Source organism: Globicephala melas, chromosome X, assembly GCF_963455315.2.
Source record: "Globicephala melas chromosome X, mGloMel1.2, whole genome shotgun sequence".
NCBI lineage: Eukaryota > Metazoa > Chordata > Mammalia > Artiodactyla > Delphinidae > Globicephala > Globicephala melas.
In genome coordinates this window covers 109,905,336-109,927,363 of record NC_083335.1, presented here as the reverse complement: position 1 = coordinate 109,927,363, position 22,028 = coordinate 109,905,336, and the positions used below count along the sequence as shown (strand labels likewise).

The window sequence follows — 22,028 nt, the reverse complement described above, 5'->3', positions numbered from 1 at the left end:
GGGAAAGAAATTCCCTTCCTCCGCAAACAAGAAAACTGAAACACCTGGGTCCAAATGGAAAACGGTGTTGCTCACCATCTCGGAAGGACTGAGCCAGGACCAAATTCCCTATCGTGCCTCCCTCCCGGCCTACGAAGCAGTCGGGCAACAGGCTACAAAAGATGCAGACATAATAACAATCGAAACAGATGTATGGCCTACTTACAATCTCAGACGCATCGGCAGCACTCGGGGCTTTGGCTGCCGAAAGCTCCATACCGCGGAGCATGAAATGGTGAGAGCGGGCTGACTGTGTCTGAACTCTGGGCAGGAGTGTGTTCCGTGCTCGCCGAGAACTGCAAGTCCCTGTGATTCACTTGGCAGCAGAATTATTCTAAGCATCCTGTCCCGTACCCAGCCCACCCGCCCCTCCCGCTACATATTCACACTGGGTGGGTTTTTTTTTTTTCTCTCTCTGTGCTTATTTCTCTCACAAATCGAGTGAAATGCGTTTTTTTTCAAAATGAATCCAGTCTCTGGCACTTGAGAGTGTGGAACCTTTATGACCCCGGGGAGAAAGAGGAAAAAGAACCACCTAATTAGGAAGAAGTTGTAACTAACATCAGAGAGGAGAGCTGGAGAACCACAAAGTCTGCAGTCACAGCAAAATGGAGATTATTCGAGACAGCTGAAACACTCCACCCAGCCTCCAGGAGGGGACATGCACGGGAAACAAAGGGCATATGGTGTTTGCTTTCTTCAACATCCGTTCTCACCATTAAGAGCTGCACCAGCAAACGCTCAGTACTTACATGAGGACAAACCTCACTCCAAAACAGACTTGAAAATACAGCTCATAATCAAATAAATGACTGTGCAAAGCAGAGGCCTACCTTGATTTTTCTACTACATATAAAGCAAAGTTTAATAAAGTCCAGATAACTGGCAGAATGTCTATTTGGCTTAGTGAAGTGTGAATTACACTTGAAAGAAAGTCAATTTTTGTTAATTCCAAGTTCATATAGTAACTCGAAAACTGACATATTCAGGACAGGATTTTATTTTTTTTCCTCCAGGAGAGATTCCAACGGGCTAACTTAATAACTAGATAAGAATGATGTTCTATTATTTACTACTAGTGACATTTAAATATTTCTATCCTAAAGCAAACAGGTTTTTCTAAAGAGACTTAAATCATTAATATCCCACATAAGTTAATGTTACCACCATTCCCACTACTGCCCACACTATTACATCATCCAAAGGTAAACTTCAGAGCACTCCCTGACCAGACTGTGAGGAACTCCTGAACTGGTGAGATCTGAATTGATGACACTTTTCACAGAGACGTAAGGCTAGGGTCAGCTTCAAAAATGCTCAGGTACCATTACTCACAAGCCTACCCAGCAGAGTCCACTCTTGGTCACAGGTGCCCACCTATCCCCCATAGAGCCCATTCCCAGCTCCGGAGTGGCAGCCTAATTAATTGCAAACCAATTATTGGTTCAGGGTGGGCAACAGGAACTCAGCTCACCCAATCAGACTGCAGGAAAGGCCTCCTCCTACATACCAGCTATGAACAAGGAAGCAGAGGGCCCCGCTTCCCCGCCAAAGGATGCCATCCTACAACCAGAGAAACCAGCCCTTGGGTGAAACTACTGCCAGACCGATACCATGGTGGAGAGACAGCAAGAACACAGGTCTATGATATCACATTAAGCAGCTGATCACACTGCCCTCAGGGTCCACCCTACCTGTAGCCTCCCGATTACTGAGATAACAAATATCCATGTTTAATCCAGTCCCAGAGAGGTTTCTGTTACATGTGATCTAAAGCACCGCTGACAGGAACGGTCTGCGGAGCCAAGAGCAAGAGTTTGTAATTTGGCAAAAGAGACTCCTCTAAAGTTAATAAAACACTCACGGAAAACATTCCGCTTAATGTTAAAGAAAAGGGAGAAATTACAAAGATGAGTGGTTGCCTAGGGCTGGGCGTGGAAATGGGAGTGACTGCAAATGGGCACAAGGTTTCCTTTGGGGGTGATGGACAAGTTCAAAAATTAGATTGTGGTGATGGTTACACAACTCTGTAAATATACTAAAAACCACTGAATGGGACACTTCTAATGGGTAAATTTTACAGTATATAAATTAGATCTCAATAGAGCGGTTTAAAAAAAAAAGGGGGGGACTTCGCTGGTGGCGCAGTGGTTAAGAATCCGCCTGCCAACGCAGGGGACACGGGTTCGAGCCCTGGTCCGGGAAGATCCCACATGCTGCGGAGCAACTCAGCCCGTGCGCCACAACTACTGAGCCTGCGCTCTAGAGCCCACGAGCCACAACTACTGAAGCCCGCGCGCCTAGAGCCCGTGCTCCGCAACAAGAGAAGCCACCGCAATCAGAAGCCCACGCACCACAACGAAGAGTAGCCCCCGCTCGCCGCAACTAGAGAAAGCCCGCGCGCAGCAAAGAAGACCCAACGCAGCCAAAAATAAATATAATGAATAAATAAATTTATTTAAAAAAAAAGCTACATGGGAGCAGATGCTCATTCAGGAGAAGTCACAGGTTGAGGAGACTTTTCCTCCATCCACACCTGATGGCAGCACGCCCCTGCTTAAAATCCTTCCTTCAGTGCTTCCTGGTAGAATCCAAGTTCCTTACAAAGGGACGCAAGGTCCCTGTCACCTCCCGACCTCACTTTCCCCAGCTCCCATTTTACTCGCAGGCGAGGCTCACTTCCAGAAACTCATCAAATTGTTTCCCCTCTGCCTCTGCTCACACGGCACCTGCTTCCTAGCTCGCTCTAGCTGTCCTCTTCACTGATCTAGTCCTTCCTATCGTACCCCAGCTCTTAGGTCCTCTCCCTTTGGGTTCCCTGAGGAGACTGACTGCTTGTCACAATGGGTTGAAAAAGTATGTTTCTGGGTCTATCTCTCCCACCAGGCTAGACTCCAGGGCCTAGAACAGCACTCCAGACATGACAGACACTTGATGGACACCCACTGAACTGGTCTGAGCTTTCTCTTTGGGGAAGGACACCAGCTTCTCCTATAGGTCCCTTGTGTCATTGACATTGGGGGTGGGAGAGCCAGAGGTAGGTCCCGCATGTCCTGGCTCCCGCCCACACCCACTTTCCTAGAGCGACTTCAGGCTCAGCAAGGGACACAGGTGCCCACAACATGTACAAGCCACCCTGTAAGAAATCCCTGTCTCCGACCATGCTGAGCACTTCTGCTTCTTGGCTCAAACGCTCCCTGATGCAGAAGGTAATGGTGACAGTGCACAGCATCTCTCTCACTGTGTACAAGCTTTCAAGCAAAGGAAGGGCAGGAATGTCTGACTATTTTTTCTGATTATGGGGTGTCCTTATTTATTTTTAACCCTTAGACAAGGTAAGGAGCTGGGGTACCAAAAGTCACAAACGCAACAAGAATGGGAAACACTTGGTTTTAAAGCAAGACTACACATTTTAAAAGGGACCCAACAGATGCAGGAATGTTGGCAAGATCGTCTCCACCTGGTGTCTGATCTTCCTGCAGATCTCAGGGGAAAAGATTAATAGCAAAATTTAAGAAATGTTAAAAAGCCAGTTCCTGGAGAGTCTCAGTGTTCAAAAAAAAGAAAAAGTCACTCTGTGAAAGGAACAACCTGCAGAAACCCACCATGGAGTTGGCGCTCCATCACAACAAAGATACGGCCCAGCCCTCCTGCTTGTCCCGGCTCTCGCTCTCGGAACACCACCACAAATGAAACTCCAACACAGGAGCGAGGAAAGAGCTGAAACAACACTTCAAATATTCACAACGGTGATTTCAACTCCTACCTCATAATCATGACTCCTCTTTCCCATATTTGGGTCCCAGCTTCCCTGGACACACTCCGGGAACCTTCACACACATTATCTAATGCTGAGCAGGTCAGCAAACCAACCGTTAAGTACTCTCCTTTTTCTCTATGCTCCCTGATTTAAGCCAGCCTGGGCACAATCAAGAACTGGTCAATTCCCTTGGCGGGCCGGGGTGGGCGGGCTTTCTCAGGGAGTTTAGATCAAACAGGAAGCCCTTGGGATGTCAGATAGTTTGTCTTTAAACATCTCAATCTGATTCCAACAGTGAAGCTGTTGGAAAGCAAAGCTGTCATTATCCCCCTTCTCCCCTACCAAAAGAAAAACAAAGGTGACAGATTTATTACCAAATCACTTCAGTAGCTTTTTTTTTCTCCCTAAATACCTGCCTAGCCTCAGCCCCTGTGACTCTAATCCAATCAGTTTGGTGTGTGGACTGGGAATCCATGGTGTTCAAACTCCCCCAGGTGATTCAGGGGATCAAGACAGCCCCAAAATAGAGGGCTGGGTGAAAAGGGTCAGTTACACCCTTGTTACTAAAAGAAGCATCAATCTCGGCCTTCCCCCATTCACCCAGCCTAGACCCCCTGAATCCGAATCTGCATTTTAACAAGATGGGAAAGGACGGATCTGGAAAGCTGGAAGGCACGATAGAGCTTGAGAAGCTCGGGCTATACCATCACCTGGCTTCACAGTCTCCTAGGCTGTGTTTTATTTGTTTCCCCTTCACAAGTGAGAGACGCAGCAGTGGGAGATCACCATCAGAATTCACATCCCACAGTTTGTCAGGATCTTACTGATGAACGACAAAAGGGCCAAATCCCGCTCCCTCCCTCCCACCCTCCCAGAAACTATTAGATTAAATGTAAAGGGAGTCAAAAGACTAGACACAGCCTGTTTTTTCAATAAAAGCAATACATTTTTCCATTTGTGCTGGCAGCGTCAACACTTACATTACTGCGCATGTTTAAAGCTACCAGCCACATTCGACTCCTACATGGGCACAGCAGCAGGACCTGCAAAGTCTTTGAATATTAAAGAGCTCTACGTGGACCCAAAGCACGCCAAGGTGAATAATTCTTAGGACTCATGAGAACTATTAATTGCATCCATTCTTAAAAATCAATATACTTCAAGAAACTTTTTAAAAATTCATAAGCTTATTTCTCTTGTTCAAATAACATCATAAGGCCTTCACAGGAAGTCGTGGTTCCAAGTGAATGTAGCTGCATATTAAAAAAAAAAATCTCTCAGTAGCCTAACACCCAGCTCAGCAAAGATTTCTAGCAGGTTCTTAGAACCTGACAGATTATGGTACCCGGTACCCCTCATGCTAATTAAGCTCTGCATTGTTGTTGTTGTTGTTTTAAAATTTATTTATTTATTTTTGGCTGTGTTAGGTCTTCACTGCTGCGCGCGGGCTTCCTCTAGTTGTGGCGAGCGGAGGCTACTCTTCGTTGCGGTGCGTGGGCTTCTTAATGCCGTGGCTTCTCTTTGTTTCAGAGCACGGGCTCGAGGCACATGGGCTTCAGTAGTTGTAGCACGCGGGCTCAGTAGTTGTGGCTCGCGGGCTCTAGAGTGCAGGCTCAGTAGTTGTGGCACACGGGCTTAGTTGCTCCGCAGCTCATGGGATCTTCCCAGACCAGGGCTTGAACCCGTGTCCCCTGCATTGGCAGGCGGATTCTTAACCACTGCGCCACCAGGGAAGTCCAGTTGTTGTTGTTTTAATGTAGCCAAGGCCACCCAGACAATCCTGTACCCCTGTACCATAGTACAATCAGGAGTGAGAGAGCATGGACTCGAATTAAACCACCAACAGGTTCAAATTCAGCTCTGGCATTGAGTATTTGTTCTCCCCTGGGCAAGTTACTTAAACTCTCTGGTCCATGGGAAATGCTGTATAAGAGCAGACCTACTAGAGAAGGGACTTGAGGATATGGGGAGGGGGAAGGGTAAGCCGGGACGAAGCGAGAGTGGCATGGACATATATACACTACTAAATGTAAAAATAGATAGCTAGTGGGAAGCAGCCGCATAGCACAGGGAGATCAGCTCGGTGCTTTGTGACCACCTAGAGGGGTGGGATAGGGAGGGTGGGAGGGAGGGAGACGCAAGAGGGAACAGATATGGGAACATATGTATAACTGTTTCACTTTGTTATAAAGCAGAAACTAACACACCATTGTAAAGCAATTATACTCCAATAAAGATGTTAAAGAAAAAAAAAGAAATGTTGTATAGGAGTTTGCTGTTTTTCCCTCCCAGTATGTAGTACCATAAATGATACAGATAAGAGAACTATGTACACAGGAGGTGCTCAATTATTACTACTGGTTAGAGAACACTCCACCCAGATTGCATTTCCTTCAACGAATGTTTCATTACCCAACACGAGCAACCTTCTGGTTGTATCAAGAGAGGTGCTTGCGGGAAAGTTCTTTTTTCTTTCCTCTAATGGCAAAAAAAAAAAAAAAAAGAAAAGAAAGGAAGAAATCAATGAATATGTAAAGTTCTCCCCCTCAAATCGTGTACTTAATATGGTTTATTTATATTATGACATTTATTCTCAGTGGATAAGCATTATTATAGAAAAAATTATGAAAAGCATTTGAGCAGGTGAAAAATGCATTCTACAAAACAGCAGACTGGTACCAATGACATAACACTTATTGAGATCACAAATGCTGCTTTCCAGAACGTTCTGGGTAGGCAAATGCCAGACAATTGCCTTCACAGTATTAATACTACATAGTAATATATGTAGTAGTAAGAGAGCAGAGGGAATTGGGATGTTGAAACTGTTTAAGCTACCCATTTTCATCTGTTTTTAAGCACTCATAACAAATGAACAAATGATAGATCATTCAGTGTATTTATTAAATCCACTTCCCTGGGCAGTTTCACTAGCCAACACTTTAACGTAAACTGAGTTGCCCTAAGAATTAAACAGTAATGTTCCTTTATTTTTCCCCCCACCAGAGGCTCATTTTCAGAACACCCATCCTTCCAGTTAGTTCTTACGAGGCAATCATGAGAAGTCGGGCTACTGGTGTTCAGATACCAAGCCTGACCTATAATACAGCTGCAATCTCCATCAAGTCAGGTAACTGCTGTGGGCTTCAGTTTTCTGTCTGTAATACAGGAATAATCCCTACCTGGGGTGGGGTTGGGGTGAGGATTAGCTGAGTTAATGCACATTCCCTACAATTAGGAGAGGAGTAAGTAATACACCGTTACTGGATAAATAATAAGGCCTCTACTCACAACAGCAAATTCACATTCCTTTGCACTCTGTGCCAGGTCCTGAAGTGGTTATAAAAAAGGTAAAATAGGCTCTCCCCGTCCCTCAAAATGGGGCGGGGTAGGGGAGAGGAGTAATTACTGTCTGTGTTTAAAAAAGAGAAGAAGAATGAGAGCAGGAGGGAACCCACCCACTACTTCCTCCCTGGGTTTAGCCTTGACAGTGACTCAGCTGCAAGGGTCGCTCTCATCAGCAATATCTCCCTAGCGCTGTGACCTTCTAAAGCTGAGGGGAGCCAAGCTTGTTCATGCCTCAGGGCCTTTGCACTGGCTGTTCTCGACTTAGATGGCCCGAGTAATGACAGGAACCTCCTCATCACTCAGGTGTGAACTACAATGTCACCTCCCCCAAGAGGCCTTCTCTGATGACTCTGGCTGAAACAGCTCACACTCCACCGGTCAGTCACTCTATCCTTTCCCCCTCCTGTATTTCTTTGTTGCATGTTTCATGGTTTACAGTTTGTTTGGGTTTTTTTTTTTTTTTGCTTGTCTGCAGTTAGGCTCTCTTTCCTCTGTTACAATGTACGCTCTCTAAGGGCACAGACCTTGTGAAGCACATTCCTAAAATGGCACCTGGCACACGAAGGGCATTCAGTGTACAGAGTTAGGTAATATATGTGTTTGATAGTTTCAACAGCTGTGTCATATCTGCGTCTGGTTCCGATGATTGCTTTGTCTCTTCAGACTGCATTTTCTTGCCTTCTGGCATGGCTTGTAATTTTTTGGTTAAAAGCCAGACATTTTGTATAGAGCAGTAACTACTGAGGTCAATGAGCCCTTAGTATGGGGATTTATGTTAATCTAGTCAACAGTTCGGCTATGTTGACGTGGGTTGTTCCTATGGACATCAGAAACTTCAAATTCCTCTAGTGATCTTCTTTTTTTGGTCCCCCTCTTGGCTTTGGGGTTTCCCTTTGTACTGCTCCCCAGAGAGAGCCTGTCTCTAGCAGCTCTCCCTGCTGTGATCCATTGTTGTTACTCCTGAAGGCTTGTTAGCATGCTGGGGGGGGGAGAATAGGTTCTCCTCAGTCTTTGGAGTGCACATGGGGCCGGGGCCTGTGTCTGGGAGGTGAGGGTTCCCCTTCACAACAGCTTCTGCCCCTCTTCCGGGGACAGAGCTCCGCCACCCCTTTTCCCCAGCTGCAGGGGGTGCTCTCCAGCGTTCTTAGTCCACAGCCTTGATGCCCTTCTCCATGCAGATTAAGACTTTTTTTTAGGTGAGGTGGGGGGCTGGGGCTGAGTGGAATTCCTTCCCCCAGCTGCAATGGCATTTCACCAGTGCCCTCAGACCATGTCCTTCCCCCTGCAGAATAAGCCTTTTGTTCCTTAAGGGACAAGGGTCTGAGTGGATTTCTCAGTGGCTCCTGAGCCAGTACCCCCAGCCCACACCGTGAGTTTTCTCTGGATTTTCCTCAGTCTCCCCTGTGAGAGCCAGGTGGGGCTCCTGGAGGGAAAGCCTGCAAAAGGGTGGGACCCCCTTCTACCCCAGTGCTGCCTCCAGGAGCTTCACACTCAGGTTAGCCCACACTCAGCCTCCGGCAATCTGTCAAAACTTCAGCTTCACCTTTCTACCTACTGCTATGGTGTCTGGTGGCTTCTGTCTCTAGTAAACAAAAGTCTTCTGTCTCAGAAAGTGCCCCCCTCTCTCTCCAGATTTTGAAATGGCCGTCTGCTCTGCGAACTCAGTTCTCTATTAATTTCTAGTCTGTCCAGATTTTTTCTTATAAGCGTGGGAGGGACGTTTTTGCAGCTCTCTACATCTCTGAGCTGAAACCAGAAGTCTCTTCACTGGTTTTTAAAGAATCAAAAGTAAGTATGACAAAATGGTAACATTTGATAAAACTAGGTGGTGGGTAGGTAGATGTTGTTTATATTCTCGTGCCCTTCTATTATTTTAATAGTTCAGGGACATTTCAAGATCAAGGTGTGGGTGGCCACGGTGGAAAACAGCACTATTGTATAAATAGACTGAGATATGTATACAACATTTGGTTCTTGTTCAACAATATATAGAAATCACCTGAATTTTAAAAAACAACCATCATTTTTGGCAACACTTCAGAAACTGTCATGAAAATACATAAATCACCCCAATACCATTAAAATTTAGTGTTACAGAACTAAAAGAAGAAACTAAAATAGAAAAATTAATGTCCTGAAAGAGAACAATTTGTGCTTGTTTATAAATCAAAGTATATGACAATATTACATGTTAATTGGTTCACTGTCCTTTAAACTGATAGCCAACCATTATTATTCATATTCATGGGAATTTGAAGTTACTAATGCATGTGCCTGTGGAGCATAGGTCATTCCGTAAGTGCTGGATCCCAGGCTGCAGTATATCAGGCAACACGTGGGAAGCTAACATCGCAAACCTCGGACTGCCACACCTCCCCTTACCTGCATTCCTAATTTAATATAACCGTTAATCGCATATGAATGAAAGCAGCAATGGCTTGGTAAGATCCATCTCATGCAAAGAACTTTCCCTTTTACTTAAATAATTCACTACCTTAGATAATAGCAAGTAAATTATACGCTATGAAAAAGAATGAACCATTAATGACTCCAAAACTTCAGATTAATCTTAAGGATTGTACATTAAATTCAATTAAACTAGATGAATATTTAACACACTTCTTCTCTATACTTACGACCATTCTAGCCACTCTGGGGAAAAAGCGGGTAGACATGAATAACCTACCAATCTCTGCCATCACAACAGACCCCATGGTGGGTTACAGGGCTGAGAGGAGCCTGCGTGACCACGCAGTCTGGGAATGGCAAATGCCTGGCACAGGCCAAGAAGGGCCCTACGGTACGTTGCATTAGCAAAGAGGTTGACTTTTAATTAATTTTATGCTTTAGTATTCACTTGCACATGCCAATTAAAAGGAAAAAAAGGAAATACCATTTTAAGTAAGGTGGATGCGTTTGGCTTTTATTGTAATGAATGAAGACAGGCCTAAGTTTGGCTGTAATGAGCCTTAAATGGGATGACTCCACCAATGATCAATCTATAGCTTTAATTACCATGTGTGGCTCTGTTAGACGTACCCCAGGTAGAACTGGAATCAGAGTGACCAGTTAGACAGCTAAATAACACACTTTCCCCTGCCTGAGAACCATCGCTTGTCAACTGTGCTATGTCGTTACCAGAGCTGTTTACACAACAGCTACATCCCTGCACTGCAACAGGCTCGAAATTAAATTGCACCTCCAGCTCGAGGGCTGGGGATGATGTTAGGCTGACAGTTGGCAGCACCCCAGACTGATGGTCACCTTAAAATACCTGTTAATGGGGCTTCCCTCGTGGCACAGTGGTTAAGAATCTGCCTGCCAATGCAGGGGACACGGGTTTGAGCCCTGCTCCGGGAAGATCCCACAGGCCCCGGAGCAACTAAGCTCGTGTGAGACAACTACTGAGCCTGTGCTCTAGAGCCCGCAAGCCACAACTACTGAGCCCGAGGGCCACAACTACTGAAGCCTGCGCGCCTAGAGGCCGTGCTCCACAACAAGAGAAGCCCCCGCTCGCTGCAACTAGAGAAAAGCCCACAAGCAGCAACAAAGACCCAACGCAGCCAAAAATAAAGATAAATATTTTTTAAAAATACCTGTTAATGGAACCCATTCAAATTCAAGCTTTAATAAAGGGATGAGTTAAACTGAATTAAAAATATCAGAGGTCGGGGCTTCCCTGGTGGCGCAGAGGTTGAGAGTCCGCCTGCCGATGCAGGGGACACGGGTTCGTGCCCCGGTCAGGGAAGATCCCACATGCCTCGGAGCGGCTGGGCCCGTGAGCCACGGCCGCTGAGCCTGCGCGTCCGGAGCCTGTGCTCCGCAACGGGAGAGGCCACAACAGTGAGAGGCCCGCGTACAGCAAAATATATATATATATATATCAGAGGTAAGAGAAAGGTATATGGATTTTTAACCACCACTGACAGGAGAAGCTCACACTATAATTGCACGGATTATATGTACCAAAGAGATCATCTGTCATGTGACATTTTGAACCAAATAACAGAGTGTTCCCTGAAAAAAAATATCAATAAGCACAAAGAAGCAATTTCTCAACAGTTGAAACCACACAAACCTGACACGCTCCAGTTTCAAATGTGTTTCAAATTCATATTACGTGCCACCAGAGCCTAGTGTCATAATTATTCATTTAACACAGAATAGCCGAAGCTACTTTCATATGGCAGATGTACTTTTTTTGTAGTCAGGTTGGCAATTATTCCAGTTTCAAGATTTGGAGAGAAAAAAGTTGTGCACACACTCACGATTTTGCCACTGAGAGGAATAGTTAAAGATTGAATACAAGCCAAGCTGTGAGCAGTTACAGAACGACAGCAATAAACCTGATTCCTTTTCTATTTGTGCCCATGAAGGCCTCAATAGTACAGTGTGACTACAGGTCTAGCAGTTATAACTTGATAATGATTATGGTGTTAAACACTCATGGTGAATCTTTTGCCCATAATCTGCCAACCTATTGATTTGAATGCCGTTTCTTTACTATGAATCGTATGTGGTCAGAAAACAAATCCTGAGTAACCTAAGCCTTCAGCAGCTGGCATCATGTTGCAGACAATGAGATGCTGTCCAAACACGCACGGCCTTGCTAAGAACATATTCACGTTTTAACACATCAATGCCAATTATAGTTATTACAGTCATGACTAAAATGCACATCTATGGTAAATCTTTTAAATACAATTTGAATTTATTTTTTTCTTCCATGATGTGCAAAAACCGGTCCTTTTTCATTGTAACCTGGCCCCCCACTGTACTGAAACTAGTTATCTCAGATCTTGACCATGGCCTTGTTTTACAGCCAGGAAAATTACAGCCCTGAGAGCTTCAGCACGGCCACCAATGAGCTGTCCTGCCTCCTTCGAAGAAAGGCTGGGTGTAAGAGGAGACAGCGGTCACAGTGTCCCCACACCACCTGGGAACGGAGCGGCGTCCCAGGTCTCTCGGGGGAGCGAGGTCCACGGCTCCTCGCTCTAGGCCTCCACCTGGGACCACCTGCCTCAAGAAAGCCAGGGCAGGATGTGGTTTGGCTTGGACAACCTCCTGGCTCACAAACGCAGGCCAGCCCGCTTTGTTTTCCACCCGGACACCCAGACACAGGATATCATCTCTTTGTCGGTTTTCTTGAGACAAACGTGGTGGTCCCAGAGGGAGGATGACAACAAATGAAACACTCCTTCCTTCATGACGAGCAAAACAGGCAGCGAAGGGCGAAAAGGGGCCAAAGTCATGCACCTCATTCCACAAGGAGCTAAATACATCTGTGTGTGGCTTTCGTGTTAATCTATGCGGTGACCACATATTAAAGAGACATTCACATTTTCACCTTTACTCTCCCTGAAGCTCCCTCGAGAACTTCTTGTCTCATGTTCCTCAGTGGCAGAAAGATGACGAAATTTACCCCTGAGCCTGGGGGCAGGGGGAAACACATTATTTCAAAGCCCCTTGGGAGTTAAGAAACTAAAGTGAAATGAAACATCTCCTGGGCAGCCCTTGAGGTGTGCTGCCCACCTGCCCCTTCAGGACAGACCTCCTGTCTTCAGCATCTGCCCCAGATCCTAGGCTGCTTTCAAGCTGAGGTCGCGCTCCCCTCGGCAGCCCCTGCCAATCACTGCCCTGGGGGGCAGGCAGGGAGTGTCAGCGCCTGGCCACTTCTGCCTGTTTCTGCCCATTTCTGGTCCTCCGTTGGGCAGCCTTGGCTCAGAAGCTCCCTGCCAGGCTGACTGGGACGAAGGGCATCGCAGACTGTGGCCCTCCCTGCACAGCTCCCCCACCCTTCCATCTTCCAGGGCTGCTACTTCCCCCACCACAAAGAAAACCTGCACCCCTACCTCCAGCTCAGCACCGCTGCCCACAGCATCCAACTGACAAACACCATCTCTGTATTTTTCCAGTCTCTCAGAGTGGTTGAATACTTCTATTAATAGCTAATATTTGTTAACTGATTAATAAGTATCAAACACTCCTGTGAGTTGCCCTACACATGTGATCTCATGCATCCTTCCAAGGACACTAACAAAGAGGTATACCATTGTGGCCTTCCCATTTTTCACAGGAGGAAATAAATGGATACCTGGGCATAGGGATTAAATAGGTTCCCCAAGGTCTTGGGGCTAATAAATGCAGACTCCGGCTTCTAGATCACTGGGCACAAACTGCTCCAGGTCAAAGCCCGCTGAGTCCTGGGCACAGACCGCAGTAAGGACGTGCTGAATGTGGCTGACCTCACCAGGCTCACAGATCACAGCAGAAGAGGCTGAATGAAATGACTTAGTAGAAAGACAAGGGCACAACAACAGGCTCTCTTCCAGCACACAATGTATTGTGGGGAAGGGGGAAGATCAGCTTTTCAATATTACCCATGCTACAGACGTTTTTACATATATAAAGAAACCTTAAATGAAAATATGATTTTTAAAAGGTCATCATCGGGACTTCCCTGGTGGCGCAGTGGTTAAGAATCCGCCTGCCAATGCGGGGGACACGGGTTCAAGCCCTGGTCCAGGAAGATCCCTACATGCCGTGGAGCAACCAAGTCTGTGTGCTACAACTACTGAGCCTGTGCTCTAGAGCCTGCGAGCCACAACTACTGAGCCCGCGTGCCAGAACTACTGAAGCCCGTGCGCCTAGAGCCCGTGCTCCGCAACAAGAGAAGCCACCGCAATGAGAGGCCCACACACCACAACAAAGAGTAGCCCCCACTCGCTGAAACTAGAGAAAGCCCGCGCACAGCAAAAAAGACCCAATGCAGCCAAAATAAATAAACAATTTTTTTAAAAAGGTCATCATCAAATAAAAGTCAAATGGATGAGTTGAAAATCTAAAACGGAGAAGTTTAGTTATCATGCAACTTGTTCACATATGAAAACTTTTATTCTAAAAATTACCATTTTTATTTTAAACAACTACCAATGATTCCATTTCATGTTCTTCAATAAACTTTGGAAGATGGTATACATTCCTTAAGGGCTCCTTAAATAAAGATTTTATACAATGCATCAAATTTACTTTGTGCTATAAACTTGGAATGTTCTGCTCCCTGTTTTTGGAGACGCCAACTTTTTTTTCACCTCGAAATTTATCAGCCTGAAGAATTCGTACATTTGGCGGGCATGTGAACCTAACTTTTTTTTTCAATTCTAACTCTTACAATATGATTTAAGAGCTCCAGTACTACCGATCACATTTTTTAAAACCTTAGAGACATTCTGTACTTAAATGCATGAACATAATAGGAGAGTGTTATATTTTGCAGTTAAGCATAGTAGCAATTTTCATTTATATGCCCAAACCTGGACTCATTCTGGAAGGGTGGGGGGGAAAGCCCCTACCCTGAGCTCCCCTTATGCCAGGTGCTCATCATTATTAATAACAATATTCATAATGTGTAGCTGGACTTAACATACATTATTATTTATTCATCCTTGTGTTCCCAGAGCTCCCCAGTACCTGGCACGTGAGAAAATAACTGCAGCCCTTACAAAAACTCTACCAGGATCTGAGTACTGTCTCCTTTCACAGATGACGAAGCTGCTTCAGGAACTGCCCTGGCCGTCTAGTGGTTAAGACTCCTTGCTTCCACTGCAGGGGGCGTGGGTTCGATCCCTGGTTGGGAAACTAAGATCCTGCATGCCGCGCAGCACGGCCAAAAGAAAAATTATAAAAAAAAAGAAGCAGCAGCTGCGTCAGAGGCAGAGGAACCATCCGAGGCTGCTCCACTGCTCGCCATGGGCAGCGATCTGGGCCCAGCCACCTCCCCCCACCCAGAACCCCCCTTGCCGTTCATGCCCCACGCTGGGAGCCACCTGCGGAGAGGGCCCGGGCCCAAGTGACCACTCTCTCCCCCTGACCTGAAGCACCTTCTCCTCCTACCTTCCAGAACATTCACTTGCCTGGCTCTTCTCCTCCCCTTCTGACCACTCCCTGTCAGTCTCAATTCTGGTTTCACTTTCAACACTGGAGGACCCAAGACTCCTCTCGCCTCTGACCACACTCTCGCCCCTGGTGATCTTGATCTTTGAAGGACCCCCAAATTCCTATCTCTAGCCTGGCCCTGCCCCTTGAAATCCAGACTCACCTCCTCAAACTGCTTGCCAGGGCTCAGTACAAAAACCTTAGGGTCACCCTTCTCTCCTCTCTCCCTCTCTCACAATACACATCCAGCCTTCTCAGCAAATCCTGGGGGCTCTAACTTCAGAAGTATCCAGAATCTGACCACTTCTCCACTGGTCTCCCCTGGATTCCTGCATTGGCCTCCAAACTGCCCTCCCTGATTCCACCCTTGCCCCTTGCAGTCTGTTCTCAACACTGCAGCCAGAAGGAACCAGTGAGAGCATCCCCGGCCAAATCACTCCACTGCTGCCGTGAAAACTTCCCATCTCACTCAGAGTCCCAGGGCTTACAGTGGCCCCGTGACCTCTAAGCCCATCCTCTGCTGCTCTTCCCTGGTTGTCTCCTCTCCAGCACAGTGGTCTCTGTTGTTTCTCCAATGCACCAGGGACTTTCCCTCCTCAGGGCCTTTGCATGTGCTATTTATTGCCTCTGCCTGAAAGGCTCTCCCACAGATCCCCACAGGGCTCCCCTGCTCACTTCCTCAACTCCTGACTTAAAGGTTACCTTTTCAGTGAGGCCTTTGCTGGCCTCCCTATCACAAACTGCAATCCCATTCCCAACATTCATATTCCCCCTCCCCTGCTTTTTTTCCCTCCAAATACTATATAACTTATTCATTATATGTAAGTCACACAAGAGCAAGGATTTTTGTCTGATTTGTTCAGTGTCTTCCCTGGTGCCTATAACACAGCAAACACAAAATAAACATTTGATAAATGAATGAAAGAAACTCAGAAAGCTTAAATAACTTGCCCAAGGTGGGAGAGCTCAGCTCTCAGCTCTCTGACCCCAAAACCAGCGCTCTGAGTCACCATCTGTGATAAAATAAAGATGCTTTCTTTTTTTTCTTTAAGTGAACGGTCTTTTTATTGCCTGTGGAAATGTCAGGGTGGCCTTTGGTTAATCCCCCCCAATGAGGTGAATGAATAGGAGGCATGCAATGATGACACCCATGTTCTTCTCTCCAGGAGAAGGCTCTTGCCCTCCTAGGCCCTAAGGGTCAGAGGCAAGTAGGGCCAGGAGGCTCCAGAGGAACACCTGTCCAGGCCCACCATGCTGCAGAGGCCCAGGCCTGCTGCCTCCCTGACAGCACAAGGCCGGGGAAGGCAGTGTTTGCTACACTGCCCCTGTCCCAGCACCCCCACGCTAGAACATGCAATAATAAGCCCCAACCCCCCTCCCCCAGAAAACACTGCTAAGGCAGTCATGTAGGACTTCAAATATCAGCTGGCCCCAAGCCACAAAGCCAGAGCATTAGGGCTCCGCCCGGAAGGGGTCGCTATCCTAGGCCAGCAAGCAGCGATAGAGAAGATACAATATTAGAGTAAATATCAGAACTTGAAGCAGGTCGCTCCAAAGTGGGAGCTCGTGATCCTCGCCCAGATCAGCCTCAGGGACCCACTCTTCTGCAGCCTCAGGGGCCCACTCTTCTGGCCGGATGGCACGGCGGTCGAGCCACGAAAGAGGAGATGAAGGTGAGGACACGGCAGAGGTGGAGGAGTAGCTGGGGTAACGGGACAGGCCCAGGGAGCTTCTGGAGATGTTGGAAGCTGGGCGGTAGTGTGCGATGCTCTGGTAGGCACTGTCCCGGCCATACACGTGGCGTTCCCTATCGTTGCCCTCCTCTTCAGAAGAGAAAAGACCATCATCGCGACCCTGGTGCTGAAAGGTGTCAGCACCACGGAGCGAAGCCGAGGGCTGGCGGAAGCCCTCGGATGTGCCCGCAGACTCAGGCTCCCCGTAAGTCGTGGTGGTCAAGTAATTCTCCTCACAGTAGTCACGATTATAGCTCTTGCTCTGGTAAAGTAAGGCGTCCTCTCTCTTGGGCAGATCGTACACATCCGAGTCCACGGACGCTGAATCTAAGTCCGAGGACCGACGGGACAAAGAGGAGGACGATGAGCTAGAGGGCGAGAGCCTCCACCTCTGGGTCTCATACTCGAAGATTTTCTTTTCGTAGAACTTCCGATTGGAACCGACGACGGGCCCGTGTGGGATGTTGTACTGGCGCAGCAAGGCAGCCAGCTCGGTGTCTGACAGGGCCGCGTAGTCGTCCATGGCGGCCAGCGGGCAGCAGAGGCCCGGGGGTGGCCCGGGCCTGGTGTTACGGGCGGAGCTACGACTGCCTCAGAGCGCGACAGGAGCAGCGCGCGAGCGCCTCGGGAGCGGCTACGCCCGCCCGCGTCACGCCTGCGTCACAATCGCCTGCGTCACAATCGCCCGCGTCACGCCTGCGTCACAATCGCGTCCAACCGCGGCCCCTGCGGGCCCCGCGCCCTGTCAGTAAAGATGCTTTATCACTGCACACTCAGATACCTACAGACCCGATAAAAACTCAAACCAAGTTACATAGCGAGGGGTCCATTAACCCAGCTCATTTGCTGCTTTCATTAACCTGATATTCTCTTGGAAGACTAGGGGGATTTAAAAAACAACAATTTAGAAAAAGTAACATACACCTGGGAGCTACCCCAATCACAAGAAGCTGAAGGATGAATGCACCTCAATCCCTGAGGAGAAGTAAACAAATCAGATCAAAATACATACTTTTCCATTTTAAATAAACTTTTAAAAATCTGAGAAATAAAGAAACCAAAACCCCTACTATTAACATTTTAGCATTTTTTCCCCCTATACACACTGTTTGGTAGTTTGTGTAACATGCTACATATACAATTATGTACCCTGCGTTTTCACTCACAGCATATGTATTTTCTATATTACTGCGTACATCCTTATAGCCCCCAAATTTAAGGCTATGTGGTATCTTGTCAGCAGGCAATGAACTCTAAGCTGGTAAAAAAACAAAGAACATAAGCATCAATTCAACATGGAAGCCTGAGACCGCTGCTCATCATGCCATCTTCAAATCGGCTGCTAGCTCCACCACTGAACTTGACCCAGCTGCATTTCCCAGGGGCCAGGAGGATCAGTTCCTTTGGCAATCCTCGGGCCATATCGCTTCTGGAAGTCACAGCTTAAGACCACGGGTTATTTAAGTGGCCACTGCCACTACCGTGCAAAGAGTAAGGGCTAAGTTTCCAACGGTGCCAATAACCACAAGTGTGGGGAAACAAGCAACAAAGATAGTCACCCATTCAACAAATATGGAAAAGCACTGCTGTGCGCCAGGCACCGAGGACACAATGCTGCACAGAGGCCATAGGGAAGAGGGACATCGTCAAATAGCCACAAAAACAGATTTTAAATCCCAAGGGTGACAAGTGCTACTGAGGAGAGAAATATCGCACCACAAAGACTCACAGAAAACGGGTGTTTATAAGAGTCAGGAGGTTGAGGATGGTTTCCCAGGCAGAGAAGGCATTAATGGGGTGCAGGGAGGGGAGGTGGGAGACAAGGCCAGAAAGAAAGGTGGGGGTCGGCAGCCCATGGGCTGACCACGTTCAAGAGTTTAGTCTCCAGCTTAAACCAAGGGAAAGGCCAAGGAAGGATCTTTAAAGTATGTGCAGTGCCTGGGGAAAGGAATGTGATCAGATTTGTATTTCAGGATCATCACTGGAGCCTCAACGTGAGGCAAAAGCAGGACGGCCGTCAGAGCAGTCCCAGGATGAGCCTGCCCCAGGAGACGTGCCAGGCGGTGTCCTACACCCAGGCCCTTTCATCAACACTGTCTCCGAGGCCCTCCACCTCCTCTCGCCTGCACCCACTTCTTTCCTCCTCCACTCTTCTCTCCTCCCGTTCTGCTTCTCTCATTGGCTCTGCCGCTCTCCAGGCCAACCACAGACAGGTCAAATGGTGACACCTCCCTGTACCTGCACAGTGGGCGGGGCTCCCCTAAATCCCAGCCATGCCCAACACAACACAATGCAGATGACAGAATCAGACCACGGGAGAGATGACTGGAACACCCAGGACAGGCTGGAGAACTATGGCGTAAGGAAAAGAGGATGGGAAAGTGGTTGGTTGTTTGCTTTTATTTAAAGGTTTTTTTTAATGTGGACCATTTTTAAAGTCTTTATTGAATTTGTTACAATATTGCTTCCATTTTATGTTTTTTGGTTTTTTGGCCGCGAGGCATGTGGGATCTTAGCTCCCCAACCAGGGATGGAACCCTCACCCCCTGCATAGGAAGGCGAAGCCTTAACCACTGGACCACCAGGGAAGTCCCTGTTTGTTTGTTTTTAATTTAATGGAAAACAAGAACAAGAGTTAGGAATCCTAAAACATAGCAATGCTGGGACTCACGAGCAGAGATACAGGTGGGTCTGGGGTACAGCCCGGATGTCGGGATTTTATAAAGCTCCTCAGTGGATGCTTAGGTACAACCAAAGGTGAAACCCAGTGGCATTATTTTTTTAACTTTTTATTTTGAAATAATTATTTACTCACAGGAACTTACAAAAATAGTGCACAGAGTCCCATGAACCCTTCACCCAGCTTCCTCCAGTGATGGTATCTTATATGATTAGAGTACAATAGCAAAAGGAAGAAACTGACATGGGTATAATACTGATAACTACACTATGCCTCTTACTCAGCCCTCATCAGTTTTTGCATGCCCTGATGCAAAAACTGTGTGTGTGTGTGTGTGTGTGTGTGTGTGTGTGTAACTCTATGCAATTTGATCCAACGTATAGATTTGCGTAACCACCATCACAATCAAGATACAGAACTGTTCCATCTCCACAAAGTAACTCCCTTGTGCTACCCTTTTATAGTTCCACCAGTCCTCTCCCCGCCCTGTCACTGTCCCACAGCAATCAGTAATCTGTTCTCCAACTCTGTAATTTTGTCATTTAGAAAATGTAATATAAATGGAACCATATAGTATATAACATTTGAGATTGGCTTTATTCCCAAAGCACAATGCCCTTGTGATTCATCCAAGTTGGTGCCTGTATTCATTCCTTTTTATTGCTGAGTAGTATTCCATTGAATGGATGGACTGGAGTGTGTTTTTTGTTTTTAACATCTTTATTGGAGTATAATTGCTTTACAATGTTGTGTTAGTTTCTGCTGTATAACAATGGAGTGTGTTTAACCATTCACCCACTGAAGGACATTCAAATTGCTTCCAATTCGGGGCTATTATAAATAAAGCTGCCACGAACATTCCGGTACAGGTTTTTGTGCAGACATAAATTTTTATTTCTCTGGGATGCATGTCCAAGAATACAACTGCTGGGTCACGTGGCAAGTGCAAAGTTAGTTTTATAAGAAGCTGCTAGACTATCTTCCAGACTGGGTGAACCCTTTTACATTCCCACCAGCAGCGTCTGAGAGAACCAGTTTCTCTATACCCTTGCCAGCATTTGGCATTACTACTATTTTTTTGTTTCAGCCATTCTAGTGCTCATTCTAATAGATATTAGAATACATAGTACTATCTCATTGTGATTTTAATTTTCATTTCTCTAATGGCTAATGATGTTGAACATCTTTCCACGTGCTTATTTGCCATCTGTATATCCTCTTCAGTGAAATGGCTGTTCACATCTTTTAACCATTTTTAATCGGATTTTTTGACTGCTTACTATTGCATTTTGAGAGTCCTTGATTCATTCTGAATACAAGTCCTTTGTCAGACATGTGGTTAGCAAGTATTTTCTCTGAGTCTGTAACCTGTCTTCTCATCCTCTTCACAGGGTTTTTCACAGAAGTTTTTAATTTCTTCTGACAGAAGAAATCTGACTGATTTTTTTTTCTTTAATGTCCTTTTGGTGTGATGTCTAAGAACTCTTCACCTAGGCCTAGGTCCTAAAGATTTTCTCTTGTGTTTAATTCTCAAACTTTTATAGTTTTATGTTTTACAATTAAATCTATGATCCATTTTGAGATAATTTTTATAAGGTATAAGGTTTAGGTAGAGGTTCAGTTTTGCCTCTGACTGTTCAACTGACCCAGTACCATTAGATGAAAAGACTCTTTGTTTTATTGGATTGCTCTTGTACCTTTGTCAAAGATCAGCTGGACCTATTTGTGTGGGTCTATTTCTGGGTTCTCTATTCTGTTCCATTGACCTCGGTGTCTATCCCTCCACCAATACCACACTGTCTTAATTACTTTAGCTATTAAAGTAAGTCATAAAATCGAATAGACGCCTTCTACTTTGTTCTTCTTTTTCAAACTTGTTTTACCTATTCTAATTCCTTTGATTTTCCATATAAATTGAAAAATAAGCTAGTCTACAAAAAAACACTTTACTGGGACTTTGACAGGAACTACAGTAAACCTATAGATTTGGGGAGAACGAACATCTTTACCTTGTTGACTTTTCCAATTCACGAACATGGTATCTGCCTATCCATTTATCTCGATCGCCTGTGAATACCTTCATCAACATTCTGTAGCTTCAGCACACACATCATGTCCGTTTTGTTAGATTTATACCTAAGTATTTCAATTGTTTTAGGGTTGATTATAAATGGTATTGTGCTTTTAATTTGTGTTTCCATGTGTTCATTTCTAGGACAGAGAAATAATTTTTGTGTGTGGACCTTGTATCCTGTGATCTTGCTGAATTTACTTATTAGTTCCAGGAGTTATTTTGTAGATTTTTGGGATTTCCTACATAGAGAATCATGTCATCTGCAAACAGGGACAGTTTTATTCTTCCTTTCCAATTCGTATGCCTTATATTTCTTTTCTCAGCATTGTGCTGACCAGGACCTCCAGTACTGTGCTGAATAAGACTAGTGAGAACAGACATCCTTGCCTTGTTCCTGTTCCGGGGGCGGGGGAAGCATTCAGTCTTTCACCACTTTTAGCATGATGTTAACTGTAGATG

At 46.1% G+C, this 22,028-nt stretch overlaps 1 protein-coding gene and 1 pseudogene across 10 annotated transcripts in view; both read right to left on the bottom strand.

Moving 5' to 3' along the window:
* Window positions 1-22,028, bottom strand: part of SH3KBP1 (SH3 domain containing kinase binding protein 1) — a 345,587-nt gene that overhangs the window by 262,146 nt on the left and 61,413 nt on the right. The window contains exon 1 of one of the 10 annotated variants that reach the window (XM_060292548.2): window positions 206-321. The exons of the other annotated variants lie outside the window; for them this stretch is intronic. Coding sequence (XP_060148531.1) covers window positions 206-268 — 63 coding nt within the window. The 5' untranslated portion in view covers window positions 269-321. Of the gene's footprint in view, window positions 1-205; window positions 322-22,028 lie in introns of those variants that run through there. 10 annotated transcript variants of the gene reach the window in all.
* LOC132594527 (emerin pseudogene) lies at window positions 16,565-17,338 on the bottom strand (annotated as a pseudogene).